Raw genomic sequence first — 12,808 nt, forward strand, 5'->3', positions numbered from 1 at the left:
GATCTTCATAAGACATCCAAAATTTCCCCAAGAGAAACAAGATGTGAAATGCGTCGGCAAGATCTTGCTAAGCTAAGTTTATCTATTCAATATTGAAATGTCCTAATCAGATCTTAAAAATATGCAAAGATTGTGCATACTTAGCCACATGTTTGAGAAATTTTCTTTCTTATCAAGAATTTTATTTAGATTTTTTCAATATATTTTGAGTTTCGTTTCACTGGGAGTAGTACAAGTTTCACTCGATTGCAAGATACTGATATGAGAACCACCTGAAATTTGGGTATCGTTTCAATTTCACTGAGATGTGACTCAGACGGTTTTTATGTTCCAAGTCCAGGTATATGCTCAAGTTCATAGACTGGCAGATTCCGATGGAAGAGAGGAGATGCCAGATTGCGTGGAAATAAGGAAAGTTCCAGGAAAGCAAAGTAGGACAGCATGCCTGAAATAATAGAAACCGCTAACGCCGCACAAATTTCACTCGAACGACAGGCTGGGTTATTTAATTCAGAGGGGACTATAGCCATGAGTGCCAAAAAATACCGCCCAATGAGCTGTTCCAACCCTCAACCTCTGGCGTGAGAGAAAGAAGAATTAACACCTCAGCTATCAGACCCTTTTGTTGGTTCATCTTACTATCGACTTTGTTTTAGCGACCGACTTAATTTGTGAAATCAAGACGGCAAGCGTGAAAAAGTCACTCCAGATAGGAAATCAAAAAAATGTTCTAGAACAAAACGATCAAGCAATTATTTTTGTTAAAAAAAGACACACGCGTTTATAATAGTTGCTTCAATCTTCGTTCGAGAGCAGTCAAAAAGAAACACCCATAAACAAAGTGCACCAAACAGTACGAATAAAGTGAAACCTTTCTCAAACAGAACTCAAGTGCCTGGAAAGCGAATTTCAGTGCCTGAAAAGCAAACTCAAGTGCCACTAGAAAAGATATGGGACTAATCTATAAGAAGGCTCGGTAGCATTTAGACAAAAAAGAACAAAAAACAGCAAAGATAAAAAATGGCTTATATTTTTAAAAACAATTAATTTCAAAGTACGGAAAACCACTAGAAGGAAATTGAAAACATCCAATATAATTATGATCACAAACGCCTCTATAGGAGTGCATTAAGACCCGTCAATAATCGTTTTTTATATGCGGTTACAAGAAGAACAACAAATAGAGACAACAACAAAAAATAAAAAGTAAAGCCATAATTGGCCATTCAAAATATGTTCAATTTAGCCTTCCTTGAACGCCCAAAATGTGGCATAGGCCTTCTCATTAATGAGAATAGGTAACAAGAGGACCAAATAATGGAGAAGGGCAACATTAATTAAAAAATCTTTTCGAAAACAATTATTCTCGAAGCCACGAAAACCATTAGCTACAAAACGAAAAAATTAAATAGGTTCCTATATATGCCCAAAGGAAGCGCTTGCGACACGTCAATAATCAGAACATGTCTTACGTCTACTAGAAAAACATTAAATAAAGACAAAAAAATAGCTCACTTTTTGTGCGAAAAATCTGTGTCGAAGCCAGTGAATTCTTAACGAATTCTTTAAACATTAGACTTGGCACCACTTGCACCCTCCCTCAACAACAATAACGTTAAACAACATTAAAGAGTTTTTCTTTATTTTTGAAAACAATTGATTTCAGCGTCATGAGAGCCGTCAGCTATCTACTAAAATCAGAATAAAGGCTCACTTTTTCCTTCATGAAATGCAATAGAGAACTGTCATTACCCATGTAAATTCATAAGACTAAACAGACAAACTAAAAACGACAGTTAAAGACAATTGTAAAAAGTTCAATTTAATTCTTCGAGAAAGGGGTGTCGAAGCCTGGAAAACGATAATCTATGCCTTTCATGACGTTTAGATGTTCAACTGTGCCTTATATTGAACGCTAATTTTGTAATATGTGAACTGCCAATAATGTGATAATATGACAAAGCGAGAAAAAAACGTGAAAAGGGTCCAATACCTAAAAATAAAAAAAAATGTGAAATCTGTTAGTATCAAAGCCAGAAAAGCATAACTTAACGCGCAAAACCGAAAAAACCAGTAAAAATTAAATCAATAGAAGGAAGAGATCGAAGATGCATTCTTTATTTGCTGATACTAAGCTACAAATTGAGCAAATCCAAAGAAAAAAAGTGGCTAAGTTCAATCAGCCATTGTCAATTTAAAAAGCAAACAATTTAAAAGTCAAAATGATCATAATATTTCGAGTACGAAAAATAGATACATTAAATTGAAACTGTTTAGGAAGCCATCTGAACCTATCAACAGTGAGCTCTGATGTGAATTGTTCTGTTCTGTTCTTTAATTAACATAAAGCTCGATTTTTTTTAAAGACCGACTGATTACAATCTGAATTAATTTTTTGATTGTAACAGTCCAAGATTGGACCAAAACCAGCCTAGCTAATGTTATTCAACCACTTAGAACTATCAGTTTTTCGAATGCTTTAGATCTTTATAATTTGTTAGTTAAAAGATCAACAATAAATAATGCGTCTTTGATATTTATAGAGTAAAGTTAGCAGAAAACGGCCATAAATTGATTCTAGACTACTCTCAATGGAAGTGGAAGTAAAACTAGCTCCTTTTGTAGTTTCAAAGATTGTCTTTGCTGTCTTTGGGGTGTGTACTTCCGGCAAATTTAATCAAATTGGACTAAAGAAGCTTATTTTGGGCAATTTTGATGAAAAATGCTGAATTTTGAAATACTTAGTCACAATTTTAGCCACAAAAATTAATTCAAAATAGCAAAAATCCTTTTCTATCTCTAAAAAAAATCAACAGCACTATGATTAACAATTTTTAGCAAAATTGACGAAACTTTAGGCGAAATTCCGGAAAATGTGAATTAAAACAACGGAAATCCGTCTTTTATTCACAAAACTTCAAACCTTGATAACTCCCTGTAAAACACAAAATTCAAAAAAATCTTTTTAATTCCATATTCTAAACTGGAGTGGCTTTTTAATGATACCACTCACAACTCGTACGATGAATATATCGATCGGTCAAAATTGTCTGAACAAAAAAACCCATTCGAGCATATGGTTCCTCCCCCCTCAAGAGGGGTCGGAACAATAACGTACTCTTAACGAAGTTATTATAATCCCATCTCATCAAAACTGTTGAATAATGAGTTTGCCCAACGTTTCCAAACAGCTCAAAAGCTAACAAAGAGAAGAAACACACGCAATTCCTGGACCAAACGACTGTTCGTCTCAACACTTTTAACTGTTTCACTGCAATGTCTCATAAAAAAAACCAAAATAATCAAAAACTCCTATACATACAGTAGCCTTAATTAAACAGATTTTTTAAAACATTTGATCAGCTACAAAGATGTGTTTTCCAACAGCTTGAGGTGTTTTGCTACTGCTACTGATATTTGAAAAAGGTCTCTCCATAAAATCTTAAAATGTTCTTTTTAAAAAAACTCAGCTGAACAAAACGTTCTTTAAAACCTCATATGGGAAGAATGGTTAAAGTAACCAAGGTAACAATATATGCAGTCGGCAAAAAATTTTGCAGATATATAAAAACAAATATAATTAGCGTGTGTCAAAAATCCCTAAGAACTTTTTGAGCAAATGCAGATTTCCAACAGCTATATAAGAAAGCTTGTCTTAAAACGCCAGGCGTATAGGGTAGTTAATAAATAGGCATAATAACATTTTCTTTGAAGTGACTTTGATCGACTAAAAATACTAGTTAACAAACTCAGCGTGCTAAAATAATCCACCGAAACCTGCAAAAATCTTAAAAATTTGTATTCATAGCAAATGCTATCAATAGTATTCATTAAAATAGTATAAGAAACCTTTGAAAACCCAAGCTTTAACAACACTAGGAGTGTTACTAACTTAAAAGTAGTGTTGGGACAAAAAAACAGAAAAAAAATTAATAACGTAGCTACATCAAATGCAGCTTAAAATTTTGATTGAAGGTATTCTAATGTTTGAGAAAAGTTTCATGATTACCCGAATATAAGAAAAACGGAAAAACATATAGTATTTCTGAGCCATTTATTTCTAAAAAGTAGAATTTTGGCTTTCTCCATCCAAAACAAAAGAAAGCGGTGGAAAATTTTTTTTAGTACTCTTCATATTTTACAAATCTCAACAATTCAAAATGATGTCTCGCTATTTAAATACATGCCTTCTGAAAAGGCGTTAAATATGAGTGCAAAAAAACGCAAAAAATGCTTTCACGCGTTGAAAGCTTTCGATCACGGCAACAAAGCAACAACAGTTTAAAACGTTGTAAAATTTTATAGTCTTGATCGAACATGGCCATCCTCTCGTTTTCTGTATTAATTCACTCATGTAGAAGTCAGTTAGAAAGCACTAATGATTCTTAAAGTATTTTCTAAATAAATCAGCAGTTTTAAACTCTCGTTATCTGAACATATGATCTCCAAAAATGGCAAAAAACACTGTAGTTAGAAGTGAAATTTAAAAAGCTTTACAAATGAGTAAAGGCATTGAGATTTTTCAATACCTCTCAGAAAATCAACTACTGTTATCTTTTAGTCTCAAGCGAACTATTAAAAACTTAAAGACCGATACAAGCGGCTGAACAAATTTATTGGCGCAGTTTTTAAGTATGACAGTTTTATATTCTAGCAGCCACTGAAACTCTTTAATTGAAACTAAACAACGCCGAAGGCTTTTTGTTCAGAGAGAAAAAACACTTTACACCAAAGAGAGAAAAAAGAAAGCACAAAAATTTCTTCGTTTAACTTTTTCTACGTCTATCGAACTGAAGCAAAACCAATAAATTGATCATTTTTGCATTCTAATTGTATAATAGACTTGGAATGCGAGAGCTGGACTTGACATTTAATATTTAATGGAATGTACGATCAGAAACTGGATCAAGGGTGTACAATCAATAGACCAAAAAAGCAGACAGAACAGTCCCAGAAGAAATAGTCCCGTTCAAAACAGACCCAAATAGCAATCTATTTCCTGGCAAAGTAGTCAAAAAAAGCAGACAAAACAGCGCCGATAAAATAGTCCCGAAATAGTAATCAATTTAAACGCACGCATACCAATTAACTTTGAGATATTCATAGGATTTTATGCCATTAAACTAATATTAAATCGATAATTACAACACCTTTCTCATCAAATTAGGTGCTCAGGGGCATTACACTTGGCTACCCCCCCCCCCACCTCCCCCTCCGCTGAGAGAAAACATTAACCGACTAATGTCGGAAGAATAGCCCATGAACAACCAGCGAGGCAAATTAATTCAGGTGCTGCAGCCTAGATAAACTTTTCTTTAAGGGTGGAAAAACAGTTGACCACGCCGTGATCGAAACCATTGACCTCCCGCTCCCTCACCATCCGAACTTCCCACTATGCTATCTGGCCCCTTTTTGCTGATATGCTGCAATCTATTTAATTTTAGCAACAAGCTTTACTTCGGAGTGAGAACAATAGAGATCAATCAAAAAGAACGAAAGCGTGAAAATGTCATTTGAGAAGTCAAAGAATGTTTTAGAAGAAAAGCGCAAAATGGTCAAGCGAAAAATTTGCATAAAAAAGACCAACACGTTTACAATAATTGATATGAACTTCGTTCAAGAGCAATTAAAAAATATCACATTGCCCGCATTTGTTTTCCCCGCAATTCAACTATGTCCTGCTATAACCTGAAGCCCCCTCACCGTAAAAATGCCAACTGAGAGACTTCTATATTAATTGTAGTTTATTTAACGGAATGGTTGATTTGTAAAAGTGAATGGAAAAAGTTGTCATTCTAACTTGGTCCACAACCCAGGCAAAGAGGGCTAAAAGCCAGACACAAGTACATGTGCCGAAGAGGTCAGTGAGGATGGCAGGTGGGGGTGCCTTCCGGTTGAAGTAGGCGATGAAGACCCCGATGTACTGGGGGAGGGAGATGGCGACCAGGGCGAAATGGTTGATGAAGGGATAGATCTGGCACAGGCATGTGCTCACCAAGGCTAAACCCACAAACATCACCATAATGTGGGGTCTGAAACACAAATCGCAATCAGAACAGAATGAAATCTCCGGTCGAGGTGTCCAGACCGGAGTGACCTCTGATCAGAGGAAAAGTCTACCAGCGCGCGAAAGTCTGGACAAGAGGCTGGAACTTGTTTGGTCAATAAAATCAACAAGGAGGATCGGCAATGTTCGATCGCACAGAAGGTACAAGCCCGCCAAATGAAAAAGTTAGAAGATCAAATTAGAGAACTAAAAAAATATATATTTCTTAAGTTGCCAGCGGCCTTCAAAAACAGTCTGGTCTTTGCGCCACGACAAATCGTCCAAAACTATGTTTGATGACTTCGGACGAAAAATTTATACGAAAAAGAAACAAAAAAAAAATTATTTGTCAAAAATTTAAAATCCTAGTTTGATATGATTGTTAAAACACCAAAAAAACTATACGAATATTGCTTCGCTGTCAAATCAAAAGATGCCTATTGATTTTATCTACTATACGTTTAAATTTTGAAGCTCCATAGCCGTGAAATAAAAGTAAGCAAAGAAACATTTAAATTTCAACTCGAGATCATTGCGTCGAACATGCCCACAAACTTAACAATTGTCCCGCGGTTCTCACCAGATTGTTGGGAATAAATCTCAATGAAGTTTCGCATACAATTATGTCTGAAATATTCTGAGGGTTGAAAAACGAGGGAGAGCAGAGAATAAAGCCTTAACTTTTTAATGTACTTGATCCTCAGTTCAACACTTGAAAATAGTTACAAAATTCTACAACTTTCTTATGGAAGGTGTGCTTTGTCTATTTGGATGACAAAATAAAATTAGCCGGCAAATTACCGGAAATTAGCCACCGTTGACCCGCTTGACGCAAATTGGGATTTAAACAGAAAAAGAAAAAAATAACAGATAGAAATCGACAGAATTTTTCTAAGTCTAAAAGTGTTCTTATTTGTTGTGTAAATTCTGATTAATCGATTAGATTCCAAAAATACACTTATTTCAACTTCTCAATTAAAGGCTATTTAAGCATAATACTAAAGCCCACTAGCAAACGCTTTAATGAACTTTGATAACCTAATGCATTAAGACTTAATGATCGGGCTTTATCTGTTTATCCCGTTTATTTTGATTTGGCTCTTTTGACATTGACCGTATTCACTACATTACCTGATTCAATACGTGAAAGAATTTAAAATCCATTCAGCCGAAACAGTAAGTGAAGTAAATCCTAGTTAAACAGTAAGTGAAGTAAATCCTAGTCAAGCGTGAAAAACGTGACTTATGTAAAACGAAAAACGTAATCAAAAAGTAAAGCGGATTTAGCAGGACAAGTGCTGACGAACAATTCAAAAATATTCATTTGACTAAACAAAAACTAGACCATGAACTGACTATGAGTGAATTGGGAAAACCATTTCCAAAAAAAATCAGATCAAAAATTTTTTTAAAAAAACTGAAAATCAATGTCAAAATGCCGCATTTAAACAAAAAACCACAAAAGAGAAAGACAAATTTTGTTTAAACAAAAACACTAGGCCTGGCATGAACTAGGAATGGATTGGGACAACTAATCAGAAAAAAATCCGATCAAAATCCAATAAAAAGTAAAAACCAAAGTGAAATTGCCGCATGTGAGCAAAAGACCACTAGCGAGAAGGCGAAATTTTCTTCGAACACCGTTTTTCACTGTACTTTAGAGCAAACAAAATTTCACGCCGCAAAACCACTCGCTTTTTCGCTCCACTACCTGTTTCGGATTGACCAAAATCACCACTTAAATTTGACTTCAAAAATCAAAGATGTGTGTGAACAGATCTTAAACAGACAGCGCCCCAATACAATTCAAATTCTTTGAATTGTAAAAACGAGAGCACCTAAATAATAGCCGTTGAGAGGATGACAGCGATTATTAATAAACATAGCTGTCAGATTGTCAGAAAAAAAACGCAATAGCTTCATAGATCTGTAGTCTCAAAAAACAGAAAAAAAAACTTCCTCTTTTCATTAACTGCTGAGATGTTAAATTTTGATTAAAAATCTGTATAACCTCGGGCTGTTTCGATTAGCTCTTCTTAAATAACCTTCAAATAGAGTGACAAGCGCCCATTTGACCTTTTCTCTTAAAATTAAAGCAAAGAAAAAAATCAACTTCGAAGTGAGGAAGTCATTTCTGAGAGCGAGGTAAGTCACGTGTGACCATAAATTTAATCACGTGAATGAATAAAAATACTCGCTCCACTTAGAGTGAAATTCTTAGAGTATTTTGGGTACCTCGTCAAAATTACCTAGTCGAAATAACTATATTATTATCACCATTGGATTAAATAAAGATATAAAACAGCACTGAATTTCTCCAGAAAAAAATTCACTGTATCGCTTAACTTCAGACAACAACACTTTACGATTTTGCATAATCCTGTCTCATTTTCATGACATCTATTTTCAGTTCATAATTTTAAGAAGGTATACATTTCAAGATGGTAGGTAATTCATAACTCATCATTGTAGAAATTTATGTATACATCACATTGGTGTAATTTTATTTGCTAATTACTTATAAAAATTATTAATAAGCGATGCCAAAAAAACAATTGATTAAAATAAATGTCTTGTCGTAATTCAGAGCAAACAACAGTGCAATTAGCAACTAGGTACAAAACAATCAAAATTACAGGGTACTTATGACAATCACTAAAACCATGACCGACAGAGGTTAGGCGATTGATCTCGATCAACTAGTGCGGCAGGGCTTTGGTAGTCACTAGCTTATGCTTATGATTCCTGTCTTCAATAGGTCACAAGGGCAAAAAATATCATCGGGCAACAAAATATGGGAGTGTGAGGTGGTGGCGGCAAAGGCCTTCATACGGTGAAATCTGAGGAAGGGCCGAAACCCAGAGCATGTACGATGTTCGCAACCTCCACGCTGTGCTCCTTGAGTAACTATTGCTAGCTCCGTTGACTCTAGCAGCCGTTTCACAGAACTCTCACTGTGGAAATGTCTCCAATGAAAAAGATGGTCTAACTGACTCAAAAGTAAAGCATAGCTGGCACATTGCCAGAAAATAGCCGCAGTAGCTTTGTAGATCTGCAGTCTAAAAGATTTAAAAAGACAGACTAAAAAAATTATTGGTTTCATTCAGAAAGTTGATTTTGAAATTTTGATTAGGAATCTTTATAACTTATTGCTTCTTCTGCTCTTAAATAACCTTCAATTAGAGTGATATGCACCCACTTGACCTTATCTCTTTGAATTGAAGTAAAGAAAAAATCAATTTCAGAGTGAGGAAGTCATTTTTAAGAGTGAGGTAAGTCACGTGTGACCAAAAATTTAATCACGCGAATGAACAAAAAAACTCGCTCCGCTAAGAGTGAAAAATCACGTCACGCACCCAATTCAGTTGAAATTGCAGGAACGAATGAGTAAAAAGCCGATTGTGACGTCACATGGTCGTAACAAAAATCTTAACGACGAAATAAAAAAACATGGCAGGACAGGTCCTGACAAACAACTAAAAACTTTTCCATTGACTAAACAAAAACTAGACCTAAAATTGACTATGAGTGAATTGGGAAAACCATTTCCAAGAAAAATCAGATCAAAAATTTTTTTTAAAAAACTGAAAATCAATGTCAAAATGCCGCATTTGAACAAAACACAAAAGAGGAGAAATTTTGTTCAAACAAAAAAACTAGGCCTGGAATGAACGATGATTGGATTGGGAAAATCAATCAGAAAAAATTCCGATCCAAAAATCGAAATAAAAAGTAAAAATCAAAGTGAAATTGCCGCATGTGAGAAAAAGACCACTAGCGAGACGGCGAAACTTTCTTCGAACACCGTTTTTTCACTGTACTTTAGAGCAAACACAATTTCACGCCGCAAAACCATTCACTTTTTCGCTCCCTTGCCTGTTTCGGTGTGATCAAAATCACTACTTCAATTTGACTTCAAAAATCAAAGATGTGTGTGAACAGATCTTAAACAAAAGACAGCGCCCCAATACAATTCAAATTCTTTGAATTGTAAAAAGGAGACCACCTAAATAATAGCCGTTGAGAGGATGACGGCGATTATTAATAAACATAGCTGGTAGATTGTCAGAAAAAAGCAGCAATAGCTTCATAGATATGTAGTTTAAAAAAACAGAAAATAAAAAAGAAACTTCCTCTTTTCATTAACTGCTGAGATGTCAAATTTTGATCAAAAATCTGTATAACCTATGGCTGTTTCGATTAGCTATTCATAAATAACCTTCAATTAGAGTGACAAGCACCGAATTGACCTTTTCTCTTGAAAATAAAAAGCAACAAAAAAAATCAACTTTGGAGTGAGGAAGTCATTCTTGAGTGTGAGGTAAGTCACGTGTGACCAGAAATTTAATCACGCGAATGAAGAAAAATACTCGTTCCACTTAGAGTAAAATTCTTAGTATTTTGGGTACCTCGTCAAAATTACCTAGTCAAAATAACTATATTATTATCACCATTGGATTAAATAAAGATATAAAATAGCACTGAATTTCTCCAGAAAAAAATTCACTGGATCGCTTTACTTCAGACAACTACACTTTACGATTTTGCATACTCCTGTCTCACTTTCATGACATCTATTTTCAGTTCATAATTTTAAGATGGTATACATTTCAAGATGGTAGGTAATTCATCACTGATCATTGCAAAAATTTATAAATTTATGTATACATCACATTGGTGTAATTTTATTTGCTAATTACTTATATGAATTATTATGAAGCAATGCCCAAAAATAAATTGATTAAAACAAATGTCTAGTCATAATTCAGAGCAAACAGAACAGTGCAATTGGCAACTAGGTACAAAAATATCAAAAGTACAGGGTACTGATGACAATCACTAAAACCATGACCGACAGAGGTTAGGCGATTGATCTCGATCAACTAGTGCGGCATGGCTTTGGTAGTGACTAGCTTGCTTATGATGCCTGTCTTCAATAGGTCACGAGGGCAAAAAATATCATCGGGCGACAAAATATGGGAGTGTGAGGTGGTGGCGGCAAAGGCCTTCATACGGTGAAATCTGAGGAAGGGCCGAAACCCAGAGCATGTACGAGGTTCGCAACCTCCACGTTGTGCTTCTTGAGTAACTATTGCTAGCTCCGTTGACTCTAGCAGTCGTTTTACAGAACTCTCACTGTGGAAATGTCTCCAATGAGAAAGAGGGTCTAACTGACACAAAAGTAAAGCATAGCTGGCAGATTGCCAGAAAATAGCCGCAGTAGCTTTGTAGATCTGCAGTCTAAAAGATATATAAAAACATTATTGGTTTCATTAAGAAAGTTGATTTTGAAATTTTAATGAGAATCTGTATAACTTATTGTTTCTTCTGCTCTTAAATAACCTTCAATTAGAGTGATATGCACCCCCTTGACCTTATCTCTTTGAATTGAAGTAAAGAAAAAATCAATTTCAGAGTGAGGAAGTCATTTTTGAGAGTGACGTAAGTCACGTGTGACCAAAAATTTAATCACGCGAATGAACAAAAAAACTCGCTCCGCTAAGAGTGAAAAATCACGTCACGCACCCAATTCAGTTGAAACTGCAGGAACGAATAAATAAAAAGAAGATTGTGACGTCACATGGTCGTAACAAAAATCTTGACGACGAAATAAAAAACCATAGCAGGACAAGTCCTGACGAACAGTTCAAAAGTTTTCCCTTGACTAAACAAAAGTTAGACCTAGAATTGACTATGAGTGAATTGGGAAAACCATTTCCAAAAAAAAATCAGATCAAAATTTTTTAAAAAAAACCTGAAAATCAATGTCAAAATGCCGCATTCGAACAAAAAACCACAAAAGAGAAAGAGAAAATTTGTTTAAACAAAAAAAACTAGGCCTGGAATGAACTATGAATGGATTGGGAAAACCAATCAGAAAAAAAATCGAAAAAAAAGTAAAAATCAAAGTGAAATTACCGCATGTGAGCAAAAGACCACTAGCGAGAAGGCGAAATTTTCTTCAAACACCGTTTTTTTAGAGTACTTTAAAAATAGAGCAAAAAAATTTCCCGCCGCAAAATCACTCGCTTTTTCGCTCCACTTCCTGTTCCGGTGTGACCAAAATCACTACTCCAATTTGACTTCAAAAACCATAAAAATGTGTGTGAACAGATCTTAAAAAAAGACAGCGCCCCAATACAATTCAAATTCGTTGAATTGTAAAAAGGAGAGCACCTAAATAATAGCCGTTGAGAGGCTGACGGCGGCTATTAACAAAAAGTAAATTAAGTGAAAGTCAAGATTATAGGGAGCTTTTCAAAATGATCCTACCTTTAACGGTCAAAAATTTTGAAGCTTTTTTGGAAATTTACACTCCAAAGTACACAATTTCTAGAACAGTTGTTTTCTCCCTTTTTATCGTCAAGAAACGCCTGGATTTCAAACTTTTAGAACGATTTCATCATGTTAAGATGCACTTTGTGTCACTTAATGTAAAGATTGAAACAGCAGTTTACTTTTCGTTCTCACCTTTTGATAGGGGAGGGTTTCGGAAATATGCCGATTGGGAAGTACCATGCCTGAGCCAGAGCCAGCAGCCACAGGATGAACAACTCGTCCGCCATTTGGCCCATTGTGCTAAAACACAAATAAACAAATCTGATAAATAAACAACAAACACTGATATAAATAGAATCAAAATTAACGTATTTTTTAGATATGAATGAAAAGAATTCAAAATTAAAATAATTTAAAATGTCTTTCAAATTTCAATGTATCAAACCAGATTTTTAAAAAATGACTCGTTACTTTAACATTACA

General features: G+C 34.9%; 1 protein-coding gene across 4 annotated transcripts in view; it reads right to left on the reverse strand.

Moving 5' to 3' along the window:
- Nucleotides 1-215: 215 nt before the first annotated feature.
- Nucleotides 216-12,808, reverse strand: part of LOC142336771 (alkaline ceramidase 2-like) — a 29,432-nt gene continuing 16,839 nt past the window's right edge. For all 4 annotated transcript variants that reach the window (XM_075385685.1, XM_075385688.1, XM_075385687.1 and 1 more), the window contains 3 exons: nucleotides 12,518-12,625; nucleotides 5,801-6,032; nucleotides 216-445 (listed from right to left, as the gene is read on the reverse strand). In XM_075385685.1, coding sequence (XP_075241800.1) covers nucleotides 239-445; nucleotides 5,801-6,032; nucleotides 12,518-12,625 — 547 coding nt within the window. In that variant the 3' untranslated portion in view covers nucleotides 216-238. The remainder of the gene's footprint in view (nucleotides 446-5,800; nucleotides 6,033-12,517; nucleotides 12,626-12,808) is intronic.

This window comes from Convolutriloba macropyga, chromosome 3 (genome assembly GCF_964194025.1).
Source record: "Convolutriloba macropyga chromosome 3, txConMacr16.3, whole genome shotgun sequence".
Classification (NCBI taxonomy): domain Eukaryota; kingdom Metazoa; phylum Xenacoelomorpha; order Acoela; family Convolutidae; genus Convolutriloba; species Convolutriloba macropyga.